The following is a 27,453-nucleotide window of genomic DNA, read 5'->3' as shown; positions in this document are numbered from 1 at the left end:
CTCTCAACTTTTTCCACTGAGTTTGTTTCAGTGCATTCTGAGATTGCCTGAAGGAAAAATGCCTACCTTTCGGAACAGCTTTTTCATCACGAGTGCATCTATGATGCCTAAAATTGCTGTCCAGGTAGGTAAACAACTAGGTTGTTTTAAAAGGGTGCCTTGACTCTTGCTTTTTACAAACTGCGTTTCATGCATCCGATACTCAAGGGGGCGATACTTATTTTCAAATGTCTTTTTCAAATGGCTATTGAGAGCAACAAGTGCAACCACCCACTTTGTAAGCAGACTTTGGCTTCGTCTGAAATCGCATACTCTCTTGAGTAGGTACTTATTTTGAATTTGAGTAATTACTTCAGGGCAGCTAAAAAAGTATGTTCTATATAGTTTCATATTCACACCAGAATCTCGCTGGAAGTAGAAGGCAACTTTTTTGCCTACTCTTTTATCAGTACTCTGAATTTGGACATACTGCTTTTGTCACATACTGTTTTTCGTCTACTACTGTATATAGTAGGGAAGAATGCGATTGCGGACGCAGCTTCTGTTCCAGAATTCTTTTTCCCATAGGGAATTTAAAAAGTGTTACAAGGCATCAACCAAGCCAACCAGCTACGAGGTGAATCAGCATTACAAACTTAGATTTGAAGCATAAAAGTGTTTGAAAATCGGACAAAAATGTGTACTAATATATACAGTACTGTGCAAAAGTCTTAGGCATGTTAATACCCCCCCCCCACCACCACCCAAAAAAAATGGTTTTAAGTCAGTTATTTATATGTTTTGCTGTAGTGTGTCAGTAGGAAATATCAGTTTACATTTCCAAACATTCTTTTTGCCATTAACTGTAATAATCCAGTGAGATTTGTGTATGCACAAGGAGTCTGACAACAGCCGGTATGATCTGATCTCACCATCATCGAGTCTGTCTATGATTAGAGACAGACTAAATCCAGAAGAACTGCGGGAACGTCTCCGAGATGCTTGAAGAAACCTTCCTGCAAAGCTACCTGAAAAATTATGCGCAAGTGTACCTGGGCAAAAAAACGTTTTAAACGCAAAGGGACGTTACACCATATTGATTTGAATTAGTTAATAGAAGTTAAAACATAAATAAATTAAATTTGTGATTTTATTTTTGAAAGCATTCTCACTTTACAGCATTTTAACACAAGTGCCAATACTTTTCACAGTACTGTAGCTTTGCAAGAAGGTTTCTTCAAGCATCTTGGAGATGTTCCTGCAGATATTAACCGCAGATATTAACATGCCTAAGACTTTTGCACAGTACTGTATATACATACATGCATATATACATATATATATATATATACACACACACACACAGTTTTGCAAGTGTAGGGAGCTGTTACGTCATTCATGGTGCTTCATGGGAGTGGGCAGGTACTTTGCTTGTTTCGATTCTCTGATTGGTGGAAATTTCTCGCCAGAATCATGGTTAATGTACTTTAATACCAGGAATTCATGCTGTTAAACACTATTTTTTTTAAAAAATAAGACAAAATGATGCAGGCTGATGGGATCAGCAAAAGCACATACCATCGATTAATAACCTTGTAGCTCACAGTAGGTCTGTCTCTAAAGGTTTATAGGTTGTTCAAAATCTATTTCCCTATGGAGAAAATAAATGGAACTTTCACTTCGGGAACCCGACTGTTGCTTAATGTTGACAACTCATCTAACTTCAGCTAACTTGCTGAGAATGAAATCTATACGTGCACTGCATTATGAATTGAACTCTGACAGATAATAGGACTCAGTGTGTGAAATTAAGCCTGCAAGATGTTTCTTAGATGTTACTAACAACAAAAAATCCGGCTTAGAGATAAATGAGCGTGAGAAATCTCTTAATGAGAGAGTGAGGAGTGCCATTGGAATAGTGGTTTCCTTTATCACGCACAGGCTGTGAATATCTATGCTAAAAGCATTAAGTTGCCATGTGACACTCAGTCAGGCTGATCACAGATAACTTGAAAGAGGGTGAACTGTGACAAATACAGTGAGAAATCACCACTATGTCTTTCACAATTAGTTCTTTCATTCATACATCATACAGCCTAAACATGTGACTTTGAGGAAAATGGAGGGGTGTGGTGGGGGTTCACTCTAAATTGAATACAGACTGAATTTGGGTGTATGGTTAGCAAATGCTGCCCTCTAGTGAACACAATGGGCTTTATATCAATCAAAGCCAGTGACTTTCCAAACATAGTAGCCTAGTCGAGGTTTAGCTTGCTTCTTACATTATGGGGTGAAAAAGCATTTGTCTCCACTGATGGTAACTGAAAAGTAGCCATGTATTATAATTAAACGTTTTTGCAAGCATATCTAAGTATTATAAATGTGGTTTCATTGGGCTTCATCGGTGCACATTATTCCAAAGAACAAAAATGTTTTTCAGTTAAACGAATGTACAGACGATGACTGGTGTCACCCATCCTGTTTTTCACAACTTTTCCCAACCACCTGATGTACAGAGACCAGTATTCACAATCCAATCAATTCCTAGAGGATAAAATCCAGTCTCGCCCTACATTGTTTTTCCCAATGAATATCCTGCTGCATTCGGAAATACTTCTCTGTTGACAAAACCAAAGCCAAGCAAGCAGGGAAAATAATATTACTAGATTTTTACATGTTCTGAAGGAAAAGTGAGTCTCAAAGTGAGATTCAGAACTCATCACCATGATCCAAGTATGTTTTGGGCATTGCTTTCTTTCAATTGATTACAAATGATAATGTAAATGTAAAAAAAAAAAAAAAAAATCCTAGAAAAGTTTACTTTTTACTTCAAGTAATAGCCTAGTTCATATGGAAGCTTGTTTCCGCCACAAAAAAAAAAAAAAAGATAATTGCGACTTTTTATCTCACAATTGCGAGTTTACATCTCGCAATTCTGACTTTATTTCTCAGAATTGCGAGATATAAAGTCAGAATTGCGTGAAATAGTCGCAATTGCGTGTTTTAAAGTCAGAATTGCGAGATATAAAGTCAGAATTGCGTGAAATAAAGTCACAATTGCGAGTTATAAAGTCAGAATTCTGACTCTTTTTTTCTCACAATTCTGACTTTATAACACCCAATTCTGACTTTATATCTCAGAATTCTGACTTTATATCAAGCAATTGGGAGATATAAAGTCAGAATTGCATGATATAAAGTCGCAATTGCGTGTTATAAAGTCAGAATTGTGAGATATAAACTATTCTAAGGTAAAAAAAAAAAAAGTCCGTCTTTTTTTCCCTTAGAATTGGACTTTATATCTATATAAACTCGCAATTAGGCTATGTGTTATAAAGTCAGAATTGCGTGATATAAAGTCAGAATTCTGAGATATAAAGTCAGAATTGTGTGATATAAAGTCGCAATTGCGAGAAAAAAAGTCAGAATTGCGAGATGTAAACTCGCAATTGTGAGATGAAAAGTCGCAATTATCTTTTAAAATGTTTTATACAGTGGTGGAAACAAGCTTCCATAAGTTCATTTAAATCTGCAGCTCTCTTCGAGCAAAATGAACTAGGCGTTGTCAAGCTCCAAAAAAGACAACAACATAAAAAGCACAATAAACATTTAAATGTAGTCCATGACCTATAGGCTATGCTCTTTTATGAGTGTTCTGAAGCCATTGTTTTAGGTGAGCTATTTATGTAATACTACCCATTATTTTTCACCTTGAGTACAACAACTACTGGCCCACTTTCTCTCAGAGAGAGACAAAAACAAAATATATCCTGCAGGGTTCCATGAAAACATCTTCAAAACTGATATGCTTTTTGTAATAGGAAGCTCCTCCTTAGTAAGTAAATGCTAGAAGCACTTCAACATCCACAAGATGGCAGCACAAACAGTGTTCAAATGAGTGTTCTTCTATCTTCTGATGATGTATCAAAATATAACAAATATGAAAATGACTTGGTCAATGCTACAGCAGGAAGAACCTTTGTATGAATACACATGCAGAAATGCTCTATCACCAGACCATCATAGGAAGGAGAGAGAGTAATGAACTTTTATGTAAAACAGGTTGGACCTGTAATTGATGATATAAGTCTCTAAGCAAAGCCAGTAGGTCATACAGTGGCGTATTTTGAAGTCTTCATGTTCCACAATAGTGGAAAGCTTCTCTAAATTCATGGACAAGTTTGTCAGCAAGCATGAATATGACAGCACAGGTGCTTTAAATATAGTTTAAAAATAAATAAACTGTACACTGCATGTATGAACTGCATTTTTAAAGTGTTGTTTACTTATTAATAAATCTGCTCAAAAATGGGCATCATGTCACTGACCTACAAAATAAGACAAAAAGTGGAAGTTGAACTTCAATGTTCAATGGCATGTTATAGTCTCAAGTATCTCAAGCATATAAACACACTCCCTTTACCCAGTTAATCATGCATAGAGCAAATTACACAACTACAGCAATGGCCTAATCTTTACACTCTGGTGACTGGCTGATACATACGGCATGATATGGCATGATAATCACCATCATATAGGCTTCAACAACAGTACGAAGTCGGGATGTCAATTTTCAGAGCTTCCCTTAATCGATCGTTGTTTCAATTAATCGATTAATCGTTAACCTTAACCTCTTAAATATGAAAGGGGAGGGGCTACTAAGTTATATCAGGTTACTTAACCACTTGCTTAACCCACAAAATAGGTGTCGTTTTAAAGCTTAGGAGCCTGGATCAATCGCTCAGATTGACAGGTCTTGATTTACTGTGCGCCATAGAATAGGATCTAAAGGTGGAACAGCTCTGGAAGATCAACACTCATCCACCAGGATCTTATTACTTGTTCTTTATTCTATGTACTTTTATTGTGGCGTTTACACAAGTCTGTAGTTCTTATGTTCAGTAAAATCACTAGTTTGGAGTGTTTTTTGGCCCCTTGGTTAATTATGTTTCGAAATAAACAGCTAGCCAACCATGGCTTAAAGACATCAATACACTAATAATAATTAACGGCACTCTTGCTTTATTTTCCTCGTGTGTCCGCTGCACGTGTTTTGCACATGAGCCGCACGCGCCTCAAAACTACGCTTTTAAGTTTTATCGATTAAATTATAATCAACAATTAATCGTTCGTCGATTAATCATTAGCACAGAGAGTACAAAGGGCTAAATCCGGAAGGCAAAATGTGGACTAATTCTGGAGTTCTTGTCACAATGGGCTGGGTGTTTTCACAAGTTCCAAAAGGCCCTCGAGGCATTTTCATCTATAAGGAAACGGCCACCAATGGCACTGATGCCCCATCATACTCCACATTGCTGTTATGATGGTGCTTCCAGGTAAATACAGGCTGGGCACACTGCCAGCTGAAAATGGCCAACAACAGGAAATAGGAAGGGCTCAAACCATGATTGATGCCACAATCGGACGACTGGGAGGAAGAGGTAGTCCCATGCCTGAAATGCACTGAAGACATGCTGGCGGACAATAAAAGCAAACGGCACCTGTTTGTTCTAGGATAAAGGTAAGGGAAAGTGGAAAATGATATCATAGATGTAAGGTCTTAAAGATACAAGCAACTTCAAGAAGTTGACTTGCTTAATTTTACATTTACATTTAATCATTTAGTATATTATTTTATCCAAAGCGACTTACAAATGTGAAGCATTAAACGAACAATATGTAAGTGCTGTGAGCAGTCCCAGTTAGTCTAGCACAGTACAAATAACAAGTTATTGTTTTTTATGAATAGAAAAAAAAAAAGAAATAGAATATAGTGTTAGTATTAATAGATAATGGGCCCTATCTTTCACCCAGCGCAAGTGACTTTGTACACCGACGCATGTATCATTCCTATTTTGCACCCGCGCAAAGCGGACTTTTCCCTCCACAGACGCACGTCGGTAAGTTAGGAAATAGCCTACACTTGCGCTCCCGGGGGCGGTTCAGCGCAAAGAGGAGGCGTGTTCCGGCGCAAACGTTCCTTCATGCTATTTTGCAGGTTTAGAAAACAATTGCGCCACTAACCAGGAAAAAAAAGTTTAAAGTCAGTGGCGCATGTTATTCAAATGCTGTTTTAAGGGCGCATGCTTGGCCATATTTAATGTAGCGTGTGCACAACGCGCATACACTTTGATTCTCTCATCTACACAGAAGCAGCAGTTTTCATTTTTGCAAATCATACATTATTACGATAGATAGATAGATATACAATTTATTATAAAAGCATACATCTGGCTTACACATTTACCCAAATTATCATACGCCTGTTTAACCGAAGTTAATTTGGCCGTGTTTCTCCATTTCAATGGAACTTCTCTCTTTTACGGCCGTGACGAGAGCGTTGCTCTCCTTGGCTGTGAACCGCTCCTGGCGCGCGCCTGGCAAATCCGCCGTTACAATAGCAATCCGCCATGGAAAAAGCGCGTCTGCTCTTAAAGGGAATGTGAGATGACGCTCTAATTGGTTTATTTCACGTTACGCCCAAACCACACCTATGAATAATGAAGCTACTTCAGACCAACCTCTTTTAGATTTGCGCCGGGCGCAAGAGTCATTTATCCCGCCGGGAAAATAGCAACAGCGCCCAAGACCCGCCCACAAAGTTACTTGCGCTTTACGCTTGACACTTGCGTTTCAGATCGTTAAAATAGGGCCCCAAGTGTTTCTTGAAAATGGCTAAAGACTCGGGTTGAGTTGGGCAGGTCATTCCACCAGCAGGGAACAGTCCAGGAAAAAGTCAGTGAAAGTGATTTTGCGCCTTTTTTGAGATGGCACCACAAGGCGCCGTTCACTTGCAGAACTCAAGCCTCTGGAGGCACTGAAGTCTGAAGTAGCGGCAACTGGCAACCCATGCAATTTTCTTCTCGCTGCTGCATTCTGGATGCTGGATGGCTTGCTAAGAGAGCATTACAATAGTCCGGTCTGGATAGATCCAGAGCTTGGACAAGGAGTTGTGCAGCATGATCCGATAAGAAGGGCCTAATCTTCCTAATGTTGTACAAGGCATATCTGCAGGACCAGGCAGGCAAATATAGCAATATGGTCTGTGAAGTTTAACTGATAATTGAAGTTTAACTGATTTCTAGATCTTCGTAAAGCATTCGATACAGTTAACCATTCAGTTTTACTGCACAAACTTCATGCATTTAATTTTTCTTCAAAATGTATTAGTCTTATTAACTCTTATCTTTTATCTCGTTCCCAAAGTGTAAGAATTGACCAATATAATTCCACCCCCTTACTATTATCAACTGGTGTTCCACAAGGTTCAATTTTAGGTCCAATTCTTTTTAGTTTATACATTAACGAGTTACCATCTTTGTGTAAGAACTGTGACACTTTGATGTATGCAGACGACACAGTTATTTTGGCCTATGGAAAATCTGCAGAGGAAGTTGCCTCTAAACTAACTGAGGCCATGTCATCGATTTCAATCTGGCTTGAACAATCCTGTCTGCAATTGAATATATCTAAAACAGTTACCATGTTTTTTTCTAAAAACAATATAAATATAGAACCTGAAATTTTTATATCTGGAGAAAGGTTACAGGTCGTCACAGAATATAAATATCTAGGATTATATATAGATTCAAATCTCAATTTCAAAACTCACATCAAAAAAGTTAGTAATAGGATTAAGTTCAGTCTAGCCAATTTCAGATTCATTAGAGATTTCCTTTCAACATAAGCTGCTAAATTATATTTCTTTTCCATGATTTTATCCCACATAACATATTGTTTAATAAGCTGGTCCAATACTCACTCTACAACAATAAAACCATTAGAAAGATTATACAAACAAGCATTAAAAATATTGGATAAAAAACCATATCACTACCACCACTGTAGTATTCTGAGGAAATATCAGTTACTTACTTAATTAAATTCAAAAACATTTGTTTAATTTATAAAATTAGATATGGCTTAGCACCTCCTCCACTATGTGATTTTATACATTTTAGATCCAGTGAGGTTAGGGTAACTAGAGGGGCAGTGAGGGAAGACTGCATCATACCCCGGAGAAAAACAGCTTTTGGTCAGGCCGTCTTCTCCGTAAGAGCAGTTCAGCAATGGAACACTGTGCCGGCAACCATTAGAGAGTCCTTGTCATTCTTTTCATTCAAAAAGAATGCAAAAAAATGGCTTGTAGAGAGCCAAACTTGTGGGCACTAATGTTTTATGTGTGTATTTAAAGATTATATTATTATTTTTATGTATTTGGTAACCATAATGTGTTGTATGCAATTATTTTTTTTTTTTTTTGTGTGTGATTTTGTACTTGTGATTATTTTTAAAGGTTGCCTTGTTTAAATCTGGCTGGGGGACTACCGATGAAAATTAGCACTTTTGAGCTAACTCGGGTACATTTACATTGTTTTAATGTTTATTAATGTACACTGTCCCCTTTCAAATAAAGAAATCAAATCAAATCAAATCAAATCAAATCACAATTCCAAGGTTCCTGGCTGTCCTGGAAGAAGTTATGTTTGACGAACTTAGCTGGAAGGAGAAGTTGTGATGACGTGTTGGGTTGACCAAAACCACAAGCAGCTCTATCATTGCAAGATTGAAGGAGGCCAAACATTTTTAATATCTAGAACTCAAAAAACACTTAAGGGATATAAAAGTTGGAGATTCGCTGTGGAAATGCAGATTCCCTGTAACCTAACGACATTTTCAGCCATTATTATAGTTAAAGTTGACATGAAACTGAAGTTGCAATGGTCTTTTCTTCCCTATTGTGACATATCAGAAACGGCTTCTGGGACAAGAAACAATGTAGGGTAGAACTTGTCTTTGTGCATGGGGAATTGATTGGATGTTTGTGGTTTGCCATTGCTGTGATATCATGTGAGTGACAGGTTGTCGGATTTTTTTATTCCTTTAAGTAAGAATTAAAAGCTGTTGCTCAACAGTAAACTGAGAACTTTCAGATTTATCTCTAACATCACTGCAGTGGAGTTCTGAGTCAACAGAGCACAAGGGGATTTTCACAGTATTAAAACTGATCCAGGATAAAACGAAGGGGCTGAACAATGCCCAGCAAAGCTGTAGCTCCTCTCGCTGCTCCTCCACTGATGGTATTGGGATATAAATCTCCACCGTTACCCCTCCTTCAACATTTAAACATGTTGAATAACAAGCTCTAATCTCCAAACATTAGATAGAACACTTCAGGTAATAATGCTATTCTCAGCCCTTAGGAACAATCAAACAATCACATCATCTACAAGGTCAAGCTTTGCCCTAAATAACCGATGAATGTGGATTTTATTTAGTCTTTCTTAGCATCGAGTGACTGGCCATTGAGCGATGGCTTGAGTTATGGTGCCAGAATCTGGAGTGGCCGGGGGTAGCCTTCAAACCCAGTGCACTAGGATCTCATTCAGGAAGTTTATTTTTGTGCTCCTATTCCGTGCTGATTTACACCCAGTTCCCACCTTTGATGGGCTGTATTTTGAGTGGCATCCTGTTTGGTCTGACAAGGATTCCAATTCCCAGCAGCTCCTGGGTCACAATAGTCAAACTGGACTGTGGGATATTCCCCTGCTCGAGAGGAACTCTGCGACCTAACTGCCACATCCTGACTTATCAAAGCACGGAAGTGAAGCATGCAGAATACATGGTTAGCGTATCCATTCCAACACCAGCCAGTCTCCAATGTGGGCCGCCAACTGCCAGAGATGTCGTCCACCCTCCTACTGTTACACTCATCTACCTATTGGCTCGTTTCCACCGAGCGGTACGGTACAGTACGATTCGGGACGGTAAACCCTGATCCGGCTTGCACTTCCACCACCAACAGTACCCTAACTTGAAAGGTGTCATCCAACATCTGACTAGTGACTAGTTGATGTTTTAGCATGCTGTTTAATTAACATGATGTTAAGACCTTCTGTTTTTGAACGCAAGAAGACATCTGTTTAAAAATGAGGTCTCCTACCATAGCCTACAAGTGTTTAAATCCAATGTAAAATGAATTAAAGGTAAAAAAAAAATTATAGACATTATACATTGCAGCATCACCTCTTTTCTCACAGTGCCTAAAACAGTTCAATAAAGGAGTCTCCCTAAACCCCTCCTTTCAGAGAGCTTGCTCTGCTCTGGTTAGCCAGATGGTCCAGATTGTTGTGATTGGTCACCGCTTATAGTTTTGGAAACTAAACGTTTATTACCATATCTGAATTTCAGCTCCAGAGGCTTCCTCAGAACTCAGAGTGATACAAACAGTAACGTGATAAGACACAAATCAGAACGCAGTGCCGTACTGGTGCACGTCTGTGAGCCTCCTGTCTGTAGCCGCGTTTCCATTACCCTTCAAATTGCTCAAATTGAAATTGTGAATTGAAAATACGCCCAATGGAAACACGTCAATTTCGCAAAAACTCCCATGTATCGCAAAATGGTTTTTACGCTCGCATGAGATGGTTTTTCAGGCAATTCGAAAAAGAAATATTTCGCAAAACTGCAATGGAAACAGTTTTTGCAGCATTTACAGGTCACCTGACGTAGATGCTGCGGTATGTTTGGACAGAACACGAGACAGAGAGTTCTTTATTAAATTTATATAAGACAAAAGAATTACAGGAATAATGGCTTCTAAACCTCAAATAAATGCCACAATCAAGACCTCGAAGCAGATATGAGCCGCTCACAAGTATAATAAGGGTCGTTCCTTACCATTAATGCTTGTAAAACACACATACATCTCCTTCGATTAATAATAATGGCTAGTGCAGTGGCTGGTTTATAGTACATAAACCTATCAATGTCTGTTGCCATGGTTTTTGGAATGATGTTACTTTTTAAGTTTTAGTCGCATAACATTGGTTAATGGAAACGGCGTCATTTCGCATTAGTTTTTTGTCGACATTTAGAAAAAAAATAAAAAATAAAAAAATCGCAAAGTTTTGCTCAAATCTGTAATGGGAACGCGCCTTGTGTGACACACACACATGACTCGTGCGCACAGAAGCCACTTCAGACAGCGCTCGAACGGACATAAACACATAATTATGCCAAAAAAGCCTGTTTTGTTGAGTATCCTTATAAGCATAGTCTTAAATGAGTTAAATTAAGTCTTAAATTAATGTAAAGAGTTGTAAGAAAATGGGATGCATATCAGATCTGCGTCATGTGCGTCGGTCTTAGGGGTCATCGGATGCAAAATTCACTTTTATATGGTGTTTGCGTATAAATGTGTCTTTGCAGAGTGTGGACACAACCACCCTACAATGAAAAAAATCCGTTCCTCAAAAAGCCTAAACACTCAATAATCAAGCTGTTTGGATTTACTGAGCAATATGATGTCATATTACTCATGCTCCGCCCACGACCAATGACGGACTGTCCCGTATTAGCATATTTCCACCCTCAGCCATTTGTATAGAGCTGGTAAGTCCCGCCCCTTCCTTAAAACCCCGCTGGACCTCAAAGTTGAAAAACCGTCAATGCAAGTGAATGGGAGAAAATAATTATTTTCTGGTACCGTTTGAATTGTGCCATGAATGTGAACATATGTTCTCTGTGAATTTTTTATATAACTTTTCATGTTACGAGTTTGACAGTATATTGTATGATTCTTCGGCTAGCAGTTGTGGAAAAGACATAACGAGAAAGACTACATATCGCCTATGTGACGTCACCCCATAAAGTTGACTTACCCGTGGTTTTCACCAACCTCAACGATTTTGTCCTCTCCCTGAAAGAAGGCGGTGAAGTGCACCAAAGACACAGCCATGTTTAGCGGGATCCGTGAGCTAGTCCGTGTGCTAGTGTGTTGACGTTTCAAACGCGTCGAGAGTTGTAGTCCACAAAGTGCTCTCAACAAACACTGATGTACTATTTTATTTAATACTGTGAAGCTGCTTTGATACAATCTGTATTGTGAAAAGCGCTATATAAATAAAGTTGACTTGACTTGACTTGACTCTCACACAAAGTCTAACCGTATCAAACTTCTACCCGCTAAATTGTATCATTCTTTACACGAAAAGTTATATAAAAAATTCACAGACAACATTTGTTCACATTCATGGCACAATTCAAACGGGACCAGAAAATAATTATTTTCTCCCATTCACTTGCATTGACGGTTTTTCAACTTTGAGGTCCAGCGGGGTTTTACGGAAGGGGCGGGACTTACCAGCTCTATACTGTCTACCAAGGCAGCACTTTACGTGTCTTGTGTCGACATGCCCCACGGAAGAGAGGGGTGGGGTGAGCAGTTGCTCATTATCATTTAAAGAGACATGCACCAAAACGGGTCACTATGAACAGAGCTGTTTTTGAGGAGGTATAAAGGGTGTTGTTTTACACAACCATTGAGGAATTTTAACCAAAGTATGTCACAAACTTTACATGAAGACCCTAAAGAATCATACCAACTTGTGGAAAATGCGCATCCGATGACCCCTTTAAAGTGACAGCAACCTAATAAACCTGCTACTGTGATGTCAGTCATTAATATTAATCAAAGGGCAAAAGAAAAAGAGAAAATCACTCACTGCTCTTGACTGAATCACTTTTGTAGCTTTAATAAGGATTGATGTTTATTTAATTTATGCAGTGAAGACTGAAGTGTTTGATAACTTCGTTCAATTTATGTATATTTCCTACCGGTACCTTCCTGAAAATCTTAAAGCACTATTTACAAGGTTACATGGGTCAAAAACAACGAAAACAATAACTTTTTGTGCATTTTGACAGGCCAAGTAAAAATCTGAACTGGTCTGACTGAGCCCATATAAATTGAGCCATGATATATTGATATAATATTTATATAAGGGGTTTATGTGAAGATTGTTTTAAGTTCAATTAAATTAAAAGTTGTTATATTTTTTAAAGCCTAATAAATGTTAAAATTGATAGCTTTTAATTATACTGTAATGTTGAATGGCTATAATTACTGGCTAAAATCAGTGATACTGGCCTTCATAAAAAAAGATGTCATTAAACAAATATTTAAACTATACCGCCTTTATGTTGTTTCTACATTTATTCACTCAATGTGAAATTATTTCAATATAAAAATATATAGAAAATGTTAGGTGTGATTAATTACATTCAAATGTGCAATTTATTAGTTCATTTTGAATATATGCAAACACTTATTTGAATATATGTAGTTTATACATTCCTAATTCTGTAAACCTGCACTTAAAAAGGGAAGAACATTCAAGAGGGTCGAGTCAGAGTCAAGACCGAGTTGCAATGCTCTGAAGCCCCAGACCATAGAAATAGACCATGATTCAGAATTTCAGACTCGAGAATATCCATGTTCTCGATCTTGTCAGAATTAAGGACCAAGACCACAACCATATTTTCATGGTCTTGGACTTGATATAATATGGACTCGGTTTGACACTGACTTGAATGAGCTGGTCTCGACTACAACACTGTGTATATTAGTCTACATTTATATTAGTCTATTTTCTCCACAGCAGTTTCTGATACATTCAAATAACCCTGGGTGCATCCAGCAATCACTTCACAGTCAAAGTCACTTTTGATCACATTTCAAAAGGGAAAATCACATTTCTGTTCAGTTTGATGTTTGAACAACTGACCTGCTTATCTGCTTATTTCTGGTTTGCATGCATGCTTTCGGAAATATAAACCACTTTAACCTATAGCAAATAAACTAAGGTCATTTAGTGTGCAAAAGTGACACTGAAAACACCACCTAACTGGTTTCACAAAGTAAACCGCAGATAAACAAAGAGAAACCTAACCTAAGGGTGGGTTCTCTACAAGACTGCTTACATACATTCACTATCTTAGCATCATCAACTCAAACTTCCTAATTACAATTAATTTGTCAATTTTCTGACCATTTTTCTCCCTGGAGCAACCTGGGGCGAGAGACTTGCTCAAGGGCACAATGATGATAGTATGTCGTTTGAACCTACAAGATCTTATCTTTTCTGGCCCAGATCATAAAGAACTAGACAACACAAAATGGCTTACGAATGGTTGAAAAATGAGTATCATTTGAGTATCATGAGAATCATCTTAATGAAGCTAATCTGCAATTCCCAAAGCCAACAATAGTCACAAGTTCTGTCATTACCAAAAGAGTTCAGAGGAACTTGGTTTTCTCCCTCAAAGGAAGTCATTGTATTCATCCGGGATCTTGTAAGCAAAACTTTAATAAAAAAAAACATCCCCTTACTCCTGGATGTTGCAAAGTCAGCCAATCAAACTGAAAGTGTGTCGATTTTTGCCAGCGCTGACCAATTTTATGTGTAATGATCAGTGAACGGACTGTGGGTGGTCTGTTGCCTTCTGTGGGTGAGACAGAAGAACAGGTGCAAAGCCTTTGGGCTTCTCGGGTCCGACTGAATGCTCCACTTTTCAAGCAGTGAGGCTTGTCATGGCCTTTAAATCAAACTGAGCCTTTTGAATAAACATGAGAGTCACTGTGACTAGTGACCTCAGAGAATCCATTAAAAGATCATTCTGATAAACCGACAATTTAACACACCATTAGCACTAGATCACACAGGGCACAAATAACCCACTTTACAAAGGCTTAAAGACCTCTTTTAGGAGTTTTGTGGCTTTTAGTCCATGTCTCTGTGCTTTGAGGCCAACTGTACTCCAGCGCTTGTGTACACGTAAAAATGGACAAAATGGAATTCAATTAGCAGATATTTACTTTCTCTTGTGGGAAAAAAGACAGAAAATACTGATGACACATCATGGACGCATGGGTGTATCCGTATTTTTGTCCAAACAAAAAGTTATTTAGCAAAGAAGATTAGCTTTTCCATCAAAATATAGCCTAGCCTACTAACACACACAAGAAAACTGCACTCACCAACCATTTCATGTGGTGTTTAATAGATCTCACCCAACCAGAATCTAAAACTTCATTTTTTTCTTCACATTACCATAGCTAACCATATAATCATTTCAAACTGAGAATATAAAATACAATTAGAAAATTAAAAGAGAGAACATAAATAATTCTTGACTAAGGAGAGAGATGTTCTTCATGTTGATTTTATCAGTGGGAGATATGGGGTCAGATCTTTGCAGGTCACCTCCTGACAAAACACAAAAGACAAAAGCTGTCACTATTAACACATTTATTTATATAAAAAAAAAAAAAAAAAAAAAAGAAAGATCTATTGGAGATACAGTGCACTGATGCTTTCTCCAGACTATAGGTTTCTGTAAACTACCTAAGGTTGTAGAGGAGTTCCAGACTCCTGTCAGCTACAAATGCACCAACGAGGGGGAACAGAGTACCCCCTACTGTAGGAAGCCCAGAGGAACTGAACACTTATAAGGAAAGGACCTATATGTAACATGATAGAGCATGCCATGAAGTTTCTAAGTCCTACTAGGAAATTTAAAGACACATAGAGAAGAAGAGACTTGTGCTGAACTGCCCCAATGACATACTGTGTGCAAAAGCCACAAGGCAGAACCACTAGGCAGATAATCGATCAGGGCGAGTCCGGGCTTTGCCGCCCGAGAGCATAAACACAGCTCAAGAGCTTCTGTGTCAAACCTCTCAATTTTACCCAAGCTGTGATAGTTTGAAAACACACCAGGGAAAAGGCTGCTCTAATTTTGGAGTGCCTGAGAGTTTTGGAAACCTAATACACTGAAGCTAATTATAAAGCAATTAGGAAGAGCAGAAATTGGTCTCTGGTGTTAAACATTTGGAGTTAAATTGTCATGCATGTGCTCAGATGGTCTCCAATGGTTTAGCAATCAAGATACGGATGAAGAGATGATTGTTTAATGGCATCAGAGCATAATCCAGTACAAAAGCACAGGGCAACAAGTTCAGGTGTAAGGTTAAGGTTACAAAAAAAGGAAACATACTTCCAATCTTTTTTCCTTTTCTTTTTTTTTCAAGAGAAATTTGAACATTTAATCTATGCTAAAAAGACCAGTTTTGGGGACATTAACACACAGGATCCCATTGAAAACCCAATAGTGACTAGCTTTGCCAATTCCTTCCATCACATTTAAAGGATTCAATCACGGGAAATCAAATACATTTGAGTAATTGCAACAGCCAATAAATGTCTTTATAATAGTAAATCATTGTATCTTTACCTCTAGTCTTTGACTTCCTCATTGCATTGCCTGACTTGCTCTCTCGCTTGAACAGACAGCCGAGCTCACAACTACTGCTGTTGCTTTTGGCAGTTAAACGCAAACCAAAGCTTTAATGCTCACCAGGGTGAAAGTTAAACAAACAATTTAAACACAATGTTCCAGGACACATATTTTTCCATGAGCTAATATGATTTTTCACATAACAATACAGCCGTCAACAATGAAACGTAAAAAAAAAAAAAAAAAATCATTCTAAGTTTTTAGCTTAATAGCTTTAACAAGAAGAGCGAATGGTCATTGCCTTCTGTCATAAAATGCAATAGCACAGCACTAACCATTAAAATAAAATCCATTTGCCATTGATCCAGTATCACTCACAATATCTATGTCCACAAGATACAATAATAAAAGTCCATTAGTAAAACCAGAAGCTGCATTACTCTTTAGGATACTAAAGATACTGTAGCCTATGTCAAATACTCTTTGAGAGGTGGACAGGACGATGGGTAGTAGAAACGTGCCTGGTAGAGATTACAGCTGCAACTATTGAATATTTTAAATAAAATATACATGACTGTTCAAAAGTTTGGGCCTTGGGGTCAGTAATATTTTTTTTAAAGTCTCTTATGCTCACCAAGGCTGCATTTATTAGTAAAAAACAGTAATATTGTGAAATATTACTGTAATTTAAAAATAACAGTTTTCTACTTAATATGTTTTAAAATGTAATTTATTCATTATCGTATATGCTGATTTGGTGCTTAAAATAAGAACATTTCTTATTATTATCAATGTTGAAATGGTTGTGCTGCTTTATTTTTGTGGAGACCCTGAAACATTTTCAGAAGTCTTTGATAAATAGAAAGTTTTATTTAATACTTCAGCATTTATATTTAATGTTTTGCAACAATGTGAAAGTCTTTACTACTGTCAATACAGATCAATTGATTGATCAATTTTCAATCAATTTCTCTTTTTTTAAATCTTACTTTTGAATGGTAGTGTTTATAAAAAATATAAAGCATCAGTTGATGGTGATGGTAATCTAAATGTAAATAAAATATAGGGCAGATGAGCATGAAATAAATGACAAAAAATAAACCTCAATAAGGCCTATTTTCAGGACTGCGTTGCATTATTTTACAAATGAAAACATATCAATTAAAATAAAATAAAATAGAAATTTGTGCTTAACTGCTAAGAAATTATTAACATACTTCCTCCTCACGTCTTACCTTAGTTCCTCAGTTAACCATTACATAAAGCTTCCGATTTGGCTGTAAATTAGCTTGGTTGCCTGTAAAATGAATAACATTCGAAGGGATCAAATTAATGTAGGCTATGCGATCGGATCCGGCTTTATTTAATCAAAGACCCACCAAAATGGCTGTTGGACAAACGCTAAAATGCATTGAGATTCCACGCACAAATTAACTATACAGAGTGAGGAAACAAAATAAAATACAACACAATAGGATCATTGTTGCTCCCATTCATTTCAAAATAAGCAGACCACGGGCCAAATGAGGCCAGATCCATAATTAAACCGAGCTAAGATTCTGCACTGAATGCACTGTGTCCTTTAATAATGGAAAACCATGGGGACACCAAAAAGAATGAACTGAAACCTGAACAGTTAGCACTCAGAACAAACACTAAAACCATTGGCCCCGGACGGCCAGCACATAAAAAGCGTGAAGGAAACACGCAGCACTGGAAAAAACATACCAGAAACGTAGATACAATGATGTGGTTTCCATGCCAACTACAAAGGCAAAAGGTTTAAGCTCCACCCATTTCAGGGAGAGGGAAGCCAACTATGCATGCCATGAGTCCCAGGAGCTGACATTGATAAAGCTTTCACTGAGCTCGCTAAAACCTTTTTCTAAGCCCACTGTTGATGAAAAGGGCATAAAATCTGTTTACAGTTGTGCACAACCTGTTAACTATGACGATATGCTTGTATTGGAGTGCACATGCTTTAGTCCAACCTATACTTTTCACATTCTAGTGAAACATAAATGGGTATTACCCTCAAGAAGGACAAATTCGGGAGCGCTTCTATTTTATGCTCTATCAAACATGAACCTGAAGAGAAAAGGGGTCCGACAACATCCTCTCGTCCTTACCGACCCAAAGTCAAGAGAGTCAGGACAAAAATACATAATCAAGCATGTTCCTAATCCGCACACCGCCAGCCTTTTCAGCTCTGTTTTTTTGAGGAAATGGTTCTATTCTGAGAATCCTGACCGGAACATCCCAAAGGAAGCGCCCCCGTGACCTCGCTGCATATGTCCAAGTCAAGTATCAAAGCACCGAATGTGCAAGAAGTTTACAGGCACTGGATGCTGTGGAGCAGCACCAACATGACAGTACAGCCTACTCATTAAACCGTTATTATCAGACATTGATTATTGTAGGCAAATTATATGACACGAATGGTGCAAAAAAAGGACTTTGAAAGAGGTCACGCCGAGGCCAAATAAGCTGATTATAAACATAATGTTATCGAAAAAGATTAGATGTGATCTGTAACCACATATCATCCCATGTAAATTCATTAATGGAGTTGTGATAATCACGAGTCATGTGACTGTTGGTGTCACTATGAGATGACAGTAAATCTGTCATCAATAAATCTGAATGGCCCACTCTTTCAGCGGTGTTGGTTCCGGAAGTGTTATTTCCATTCGTTTTTTTGAAGCGTTAAGTCTTTGTTAAAGCGTTATAAGCCATGAACCAAGCCAACCAGCTACGAGGTGAATCAAAAAAGAAAAAAGTTTTGAAAATCAGACAAAAAGACAAAGGTGCAAGACTAACGGCTTAAGTGAGGGAAAGAACTACAATCCCATGAAGCATCGCGAACAGCATAATCGATTTAAAAACAATGGAGAAATATAAAACTACTTATTTAAAAATGTTGAAAAAAAAACAATCATTAACAGTGTTTCGTGGGAGTGGGTAGTGGGGTAGCTAAAGATCTATTTTGCCACATTTTGCTATTTTCAACTCTGATTGGTGGAATTGTCTGCACAGCATCATGGGTAATGTAGTTTTTCACCACGAATTGTGCTGTTAAACATGATTATTTTAAAAGTAAGCTCTAAAATAATGCAGGCTGACGGCTTCAACAGAAGCAATTAGCATTGTTTATGAACTTCGTAGCTCACAGTAGGACTGTCTTTAAAGGTTTTTATGTTATCGTTAAAGATCAATTTCCCTATGGAGAAAATTAATGGAAAAAATACTTCCGGAACCAGACTGTCACACTCTATAGTTTTTTCTTCTCTATTGTGATGTATATCAGAGTGAAACGGCTTCTCGACTTAAGATAAAATGTAGGGTGGGACTTGATTTTGTCCATGAAGAATTGATTGGATGATTGCAGTTTGGTGGATCTCATGTGATTGACAGGTTGTCCCTCCCTCACGCCAGTAAACACATCATCAGAGAGGAAATGCAAGGAGGGGAGGTTATTTTGATTAAAGATTACGAGGTCACATGAATTTTAAAAAATTATGCGCAAGGAAAAATTAGTAATAATAAATACTGAAATATTCCATTAAAAAAAAAAATTGTTCATTTTGATTTTAAGGCAGCATAGTTCACCCAAAAATGATGTTTATGTCAACATTTACCCACCCTAATGTAAGTTTTCTTTAATACATGCATAGGTTTTGTTACCTTCAGAGCAGCAAATTAAATTAGATTTGTAGACTAAATAAATGATCATACCTTGCAGCAAACTACTTCACAACTAAAGTGAAAACTGTATAGGCTACTACATACACACTTTTTTATTTATTTTTCAAAAAGCAGGACAAAATGAGATATAAAGCATATCAGAGATGGACAAAAAATTTTGATATTACAGGAAAGCTCTTCATTTAACAGTGCTCAGAACTGCTATCCTTTCTGGACACCCTCTTCTATTGGCTAAGATTTGTTTGTAAGCAAAACAAACAAGAAACTGTCAGTGAATTTACCAATATACTGAGAAAGAATATTTGTTATAGTTACAAACATAACATAATAACTGTTCAGAAAGGTATTTGAATTCGTGGGAGCAGCGATGAAAACAAAACACCTGATCCTACAGGCTCTGGCCATCTTCAGAAAGAAATAAAAAGAATACTCTACCAGGTAATCCATGTATTTCCCCGATAGCTTCTTGCTGTTGTCTACGGAAAATAGAAGTCCTGAGTTAGGGCGACTATGAAATGAAACGCTGGTGTTAATTGAATGCATCCAAAAGTCGATTTTTTGACGGCTTTGGAATCCCCGCCTCTCAGATATGAAAAATAATATATTAATAAAGCGGCTAGCAGCGTTAGCTGTGCACTCCTCTTCCTCTGTAAGTCCCACCGCACGGTTATGTGAATAAAACAAGTCCTGGTGAAAAAAAAAAAGGATTCAGGCTTTTAATACATTCAAAAACATCACTATATGTATTTTTAAGTCGAAATAATTCCGACTCAGACGTGATACGGCGAGTGCAATACAGCTTAATGGTGTGGGCGGAGAAAGGCGCTGTTTGTTGTGTGTTCGCGAGCCACAGAGGCAAAGGCATCACGACTTCGACGTGACGTCACTGTCACGCTGAGCATTACGTTCATTCATCCAACAGCGACTGAAATTCCTTCTGTTTCTGACTTCTTTCGAGTGTTTAAACCTTTTATGATATTATAGTATTGCCTGCCCTTACGACGCTCTTTCGCGTAACGAAGGAGTTCGTTTAATTTTAAGAATGCAAGTTTTGCGAACGTCTAAGCGATCACGTGATAGGAGATCGTAGGCTACAGGTTCTTTTACATCACGTGACAAGGAAATAACGGTGCCAGATAGTTGGTTTGATAGTGACCTCTACTGGTTAAAGTAACACACTGTTCTTCGAGGAGGATAGCCGTGTTGTGTAATCTGATCATTATGTACATAGAAACGCGTCGTGCTCGGGAATGCTAGTTTCTTTCAAAATGTCTGACTTTTTGTGTTTTTCTGTTATAATGTTATAACATAGGCCTATTGAGTCATGTTTATGTATAAAAAGTTTTGAAGAAATTGAAACTACTCATTTGGATAAACAGGCCATGAAACAATAAAACGACTGTCTGTGTGGCACAATGCATTATGAAGCTCACGTTAATTTGCTTCCTGTTATAAACACTTTGCCTACTCAGTAAATGTGAATAACAATATCTGTATAAACTGCATACGTTTATGACATGCATGTTAGGTAAGTTTGAGAGGTATTTTTCATGTTTCACTTTTCATCTGTTTAAGATTATATTACATTTGGCTTATAATTGGACACAATGGCTTGTATTCTATTCTAATTTATGACAATTTATAAATGTTCAGCAAGTCTGTTGAGAATCTTTCTAATAAACACATTATCTTGTTAACACCCAAACCTGCCCAAATGAACTTCATTTTTTACAAACAACAAAAGAAAAAGATATATTCACATTACATTTGTATGTACAATATATACATTCGTGACTATTGGAATGTTCTAACTATTGGAATGTTCTAACTATTCGTATGTGTAACTATTGGAATTTGTAACTATTGCAATGTTCTAACTATTGGAATTTGTAACTATTGGAATGTTCTAACTAGTTTTTTTAATCATTCATTAAATATAATGATTCTTCCTGATTCTGATAATGTAAGTAGGCTACTGATACTGATCTGTTCTACGTGCTGAGCCAAAAAAAAAAAAATAATGACTAATTACAAAGGTATTATAAGATCTTTTTGAAACGATGAGGTAATTGGGAGACAACATTTTTTGAAAAAGATAATGATGGTGACAGTCAGTCACAGTGCTGCACGCAGGGGCATTTGGGTTTATTCTCTGCCCCAGGCTGATTATTCTGATTGGCTCCACCCTCGATTATTCTGCCCTGGACCGCATTCAGCGAAGAGAGGCAGCAGGCGGACACAAACCCCACTTTTTCAGTACCCTTCTGAGAGGAATTTTAAACTGTTTTCAACAGGATAATGTCTTCAAAAGTTTTCGACGTGTTCTGGTAGAAAGCAGAGACCGTAAATTCCTGAAGAGGTTAATTTAACGGGACGGCGCGGAGAGTGTATTGTAACTTTGGAAACTGAGTTTACAAAAAGCGTTCCCACACAACTATGGCGCTCAGAGCGAGAGCTTTATACGACTTTATCTCTGAAAATCCCGGCGAGATCTCTGTGACAGAGAATGAACTCCTAACTTTGAGTAGTGAAGAGGTTGTCGATGGTTGGTTGGAGGGCACGAACACCAGAGGTGAGACGGGACTCTTCCCTGCATCATACGTGGAGATTATTAGGACTGACACATCACTACACGATAACGGCACATCCGCTAGTCAGGACTATTACTACCAAACTAGTCCTCAGAGGAGGGACGCCTCAAACGAGTCGACCCCCACGCATTCCGCTGTCTACCAGGGACATATTAAGCAACAGCGACTCAGTATTCAGACGAGCCAAGGAAGTGATGAGGATTGGGACGATGACTGGGATGACAGCGTGACGTCGGAGGAACGCGGAGGAACACCTGAAAAACGCGGGAATACTCAAGCGACCAGCTCAAACACCTCAGTGTCTCGACGTGGTAGTAGTGCGCAACAGTCCAAAAGCACAGGAACAGTTGGAAAAAATCTCAATAGGTTTTCAACCTTCGTAAAGTCAGGCGGCGAGGCTTTTGTTTTGGGTGAAGCTTCAGGTTTGGTCAGAGATGGAGAAAAAATATTCGTGGATATGGGTCAGTACGGTCCGGAATGGCAAGATAACCCATATCCATTCACTTGCACTATCGATGACCCCACAAAACAGACCAAATTCAAAGGCATGAAGAGCTATATGTCCTATGGACTCACACCTAGTCATACTCAAAGCCAGGTGAATAGAAGATACAAGCACTTTGACTGGCTTTATGCGCGACTCGTAGAAAAGTTCCCTGTCATTTCGGTCCCTCACTTGCCAGAAAAACAAGCCACTGGTCGATTTGAAGAGGATTTCATTTCTAAGAGGAGGAAAGGTTTAATATGGTGGATGAATCACATGACGAGTCATCCTATTTTATCCAAGTGTGACGTTTTCCAGCATTTCCTCACCTGCAGCAGCAATGACGAAAAAGCCTGGAAGCAAGGCAAGCGAAAAGCCGAGAAGGACCACTTAGTCGGCGCTAACTTCTTCCTCACTATCTGTCCTCCAGCTTTACCGCTTGACTTACAAGAGGTGGAAAGCAACATAGATGGTTTCAAAACGTTCACCAAAAAAATGGACGAAAACCTCATACAGGTCAATGTCACAATTAACGAATTTGCCAGAAAGCAGATCACTGGTTTTAAAAAGGAATATCAGAGAGTTGGACAAGCGTTCAGACTTTTAAGTCAGGCCTTTGAATTCGACCAGCAAGTATACTCAGTTCCATTGAACAAGGCCATTGTACACACTGGAGAAGTCTATGAGACCATTGGGGATTACTTTGCAGAGCAGCCCCGTCAGGATTTGGATCCAATTTCCGATCTTTTAGCGATTTACCAGGGACACCTTGCAAACTTTCCAGACATTATCCATGTTCAGAAAGGTTTGCGATTTTTCTCATGTGTTTGCTCAAATACCACTTGTTAGAATGGCATGCAATAAACATGTGGATATAGGTCAGTAGGTCAGTAGTTGATGTGCTTGCCATCAGCTTAAAGAAATGACACACTATCACAGTGTCAGCTTAATATTTGAGTGGAAACCTCAATTAGTATAGTAAATTGCTAGGCTATTTCATAAAACAAAAAAAAGCAAAAGCATTTTATTCATACTGAAATGGATGTATGCTGTTTTAGTGAAGGAAAACTGCTGATGTAAAATAGATTCATTAACTTTTTATAGCTAATAGAAAATGGCACACAGCACCAGGCTCTCGGCAGTATGTCAAATGGCACGTCCTGATTTTTCCCTGGTGCAAGAGAGAGAGCATATGGGTTCTGCTAGTTCTTGCACCTTGAGATGTGTGTTGGTATGGTGAAATGAAGCCAACCCTGTTGTAATCCTCACTTCCCTTTAGTGGGGGAAGTGTATACCTCTGACAAATCTATTTTTCCTTTACTGTGAAATTAAATTGACAAATGTCATTCTTTTGAATCATATCTCTGGGGTTTTATGACGCAAATTGTTAATGCGGTTTTGTATGAGAAATTGCTTGTCTCTTCAAAACAACTGATACTGGGAAAGCTTTTGTGTTGAAGGCTCTAATCCTAAGCTTAGGCCTCCAGCACAGGGAAGCATTGAATGCTTACACCACAGTTTAACTCACAGATAGTCTTTCTGAATCCTTGGATGCAGAAACTATGAAAGCTTGTTTCCGCCACAAAAAAAAAACGTAAAAAAAAATCCTGCGACTTTTTATCTCAGAATTGTGTGATATAAACCCGCAATTGAGAGTTATAAAGTCCAATTCTGAGGGGGAAAAAGACTGACGTTTTATTTCTCACAATTCTGATTATAACTCACAATTGCGGGTTTATATCTAGAAATATTCACTTTAGAACTTGCAATTGCGAGTTTAGGCCTATATCTCTCAATTCTGAGAAACAAAAGTCAGAATTGAGAGATATAAAGTCAGAATTGAGAGTTATAAAGTCAGAATTGTGAGATAAAAAGTCAGAATGAACTTTTTTTTATTTCTGTGGTGGAAACAAGCTTCCGTTAGAAACACATCCCATAACTAAACTTTTTGATGTAATATATGTGATTGTATACGTAAAGTCAATGTGAAACGACATTCGCAACTTATTCTACTTGCGTATTCGCCTCAGATTAAACCGGGATATTCAGCGCGAAAAAAAAAAAAACGTAGGTCAGGATTTTATCCATCTGGAATTGATTGGATTGTGAAAAGTATGCGTTACATTCCAAAATGGAGCCAAGTTAGAGGGGAGGGGGTTAAAAAGTAAAGTCAGCTGAAAAAGGAAAATTGTTTTGGAGAAAGAGCAATTTACTACATTTTGATACAAGATTCCAATTTTTTATTTGGAATACTAATGCACTGATGAACCATGTGCAATAAGACCAGGAAAGTGAATTTAGAAAGTAAAGTAAGTTCATTTCAGAATGCACAGGGAATATTGATTTCTCCTTGAAAAAATTCCAAAGAGAGCTGTTAGCCATAAATCAGAGGCCATGACTGGTCTGAGTTGCATTTTAATGTGTTCAAAAGGGAAGACTCTCAAAGAGTGCATGTGTGTGTTTTTGCAGATGTGATTGTGTGTTATAGACTTTTAACCCTTTTCTGTTCACTTCCGTCCTCTGTCTTTCTCCAGGAGCCCTCACTAAAGCCAAGGAGAGCCAGAAACACGGGGAGGAAAAAGATGGCACTGCAGGTGGAGGCATCAATGACCGCTGCAACATCATCTCCTGCGCTACGCTAGCTGAGATCCAACACTTTCATCGCATACGTGTGCGTGATTTCAAGGCACAGATGCAATATTTCTTACAGCAGCAGATCAGCTTCTTTCAGAAAATCACAGGCAAGTTGGAGGAAGCCCTGGACATGTATGATCAGGCTTAGGAGGTCAAATGGCCAGAACTGAAATGAAACGCAAATAAGCAGCCTTTTTATTCTAGATTCACGAAAATACAGTTACTGTCTTGTAGGAGTGTTTGGGGTGGCTTTGAGTTACAAACAAAAAATAAGGATGAAAACTTACAATGGTCCTTAGAATGTTGACTACGTTATTAAGTAAAATCGTATAATCTGATTATACACAACGGTCCTAATTGGTTTCAGTTGTCCTGAAACCCTTGAAACACAACCACAATTTGAAGTTTACATTTTAATTGGCTTAGTAACTACAGTCGATATAAACAACATAGATCACTCACTTGTAGTTGTGTGCCTGTACTGAAATGCTCTCTGTACTGGTATGGACTCATTCCTTGGACTATGAACTGTGGTGATGCTAAATAAGAGTAGATTTGAAGGCATTTGTGTCTTTCGAACAGTCTTCTGATTCTGCTGAATTCTATTTCAGATATAAAGAAACATTATGCATTTGAATGACTTGTTGTGTTGGTCTGTCAGTTACGGTTGCTTATGATCCTTCTCAGTCTGTGCAAGTTTTACTCTCACTTCGTTATTAACCTTTATCTAATATGCTCTGAGGGAGCGGCCTGTGTCTGTTTTACATTAAGAGCTTGCGAGAGAAAGACGAGACACAGTTTCACAGCCCTGGAGGAGAAGTGCAAAGGAACAATGACCTAGAAAACATGGGCTGAAACCCTCTTTATCTAGAAGACATTCCAGACGAGGCTGAGAGGATCACTCACGGTACTAGTTTACCAGCACTTCCGTTATTCAGTTTCGACTTTTTCTCCCATGGTTCAACATGAGTATTTTTAGCTAGTTTAATTACAGTAAATGAGAGCTTAGTGGATGTACTTTAGGAGCTCTAATTGTTATCAAGACCGTTTAACCAGCTGGATGAGCAAGAAAAATTGAAGTGAAACTTTAAAAATTTAGATGTGGTTCTCAAACTCTGGACCACTGGTGGTCTGTGAAAAGTTTATTTATAATAACAAAAAACAAACTGGCTCAAAACAGGATTGGTTAAACAGATGAGGAGTATCATGAAAATCTCACGCGAAATTTGGGTTATTAGGTGTTTCACAATTTTTGTTTTACACTTTAAGTGGTCCATCCCCTAAAAAGGCTTAAAGTTGCTCTGTGGTGAAAATTAAGGTTTTAATATTGTTAATATGTCTATATGGTGTTTTTAATATGCTTTAAGACAACACCATTGTAGAGTATTTTCTCCTTAAAACTGCAGTGTTTCGCTGGTGTTTCTGACGGCACAAACTACCTTGTAACCAATCAGGTCAACGTGTGATCATCAAAGTGTGAGCTCTGAGCTGGTGTGAGTGAGTGGAGGCGGGGCTAATTTGCATATTCATAGAACCGCAAATACTAAGTGAGACAAGGGTGTAGAGTTACATTCAAGCTATTTTAAGGCATTACAGATTTTTAAATATGTCATTTTGGTGATAAAAGGTGAGTTTTAAGGGATAAAAGGATTGACTACAGGGAGACTTTTAAGAACCATTGAAACAGAATAAAAGAAAAGTGGAAAAATAAACAACCATTAAAGAAGATTAGCATTCTCAGGCCTCAGAGCGCCAATCAGTAGACCTATTGAAAGAGATCGTACCATTATTCGTTTCTGTGCTTACTATGGTAAAAACCGAGCTGTCCCTGAGCAGTCAATCTCTCACTGCATTTGAATTATTTATAAGAGCTAAAGTTAGGCTTCTCTTTCCACTCACTGCCTGCGTCTGTTTTCACATACTCGGGTCCTTAATCATGAAGAATTTATTTCCACACCCCGATCACTAACAAGCCCACAT

General features: G+C 38.0%; 2 protein-coding genes across 3 annotated transcripts in view; one reads left to right on the top strand and one right to left on the bottom strand.

Moving 5' to 3' along the window:
* The window catches only part of arl15b (ADP-ribosylation factor-like 15b), a 47,341-nt gene extending 26,533 nt beyond the window's left edge, over nt 1-20,808 (bottom strand). Inside the window, exon 1 of one of the 2 annotated variants that reach the window (XR_014029287.1) lies at nt 20,200-20,643. Coding sequence is in view for 1 of the 2 variants with exons in the window: in XM_081354480.1 (XP_081210606.1) it covers nt 20,200-20,307 (108 nt within the window). In the remaining variant the exon portion in view is untranslated. Of the gene's footprint in view, nt 1-20,199 lie in introns of both variants that reach the window. The other variant, XM_081354480.1, reaches the window with a different exon arrangement.
* A 1,156-nt stretch (nt 20,809-21,964) lies between these two features.
* On the top strand, nt 21,965-26,108 carry snx18b (sorting nexin 18b). Its single transcript, XM_081353514.1, has 2 exons — nt 21,965-23,644; nt 25,374-26,108. The coding sequence occupies exons 1-2, from the start codon at nt 22,201-22,203 to the stop codon at nt 25,619-25,621; spliced, it is 1,692 nt and encodes a 563-aa protein (XP_081209640.1). The 5' UTR covers nt 21,965-22,200; the 3' UTR covers nt 25,622-26,108.
* The last annotated feature ends 1,345 nt before the right edge of the window (nt 26,109-27,453 follow it).

The sequence above is a fragment of the Scardinius erythrophthalmus genome (genome assembly GCF_964197995.2).
Source record: "Scardinius erythrophthalmus genome assembly, chromosome: 23".
In the NCBI taxonomy this organism is placed as follows: domain Eukaryota; kingdom Metazoa; phylum Chordata; class Actinopteri; order Cypriniformes; family Leuciscidae; genus Scardinius; species Scardinius erythrophthalmus.
The sequence above is the reverse complement of the archived record's forward strand: the minus strand, read 5'-3'. Positions and strand labels throughout refer to the sequence as shown.

Excerpts from the sequence above, each read along its gene's own strand:
- snx18b (XM_081353514.1), top strand. The coding sequence starts at position 22,201 with ATGGCGCTCAGAGCGAGAGCTTTATACGACTTTATCTCTGAAAATCCC. Across the intron at positions 23,645-25,373 it reads CATTATCCATGTTCAGAAAG|GAGCCCTCACTAAAGCCAAG; the intron begins GTTTGCGATTTT and ends GTCTTTCTCCAG.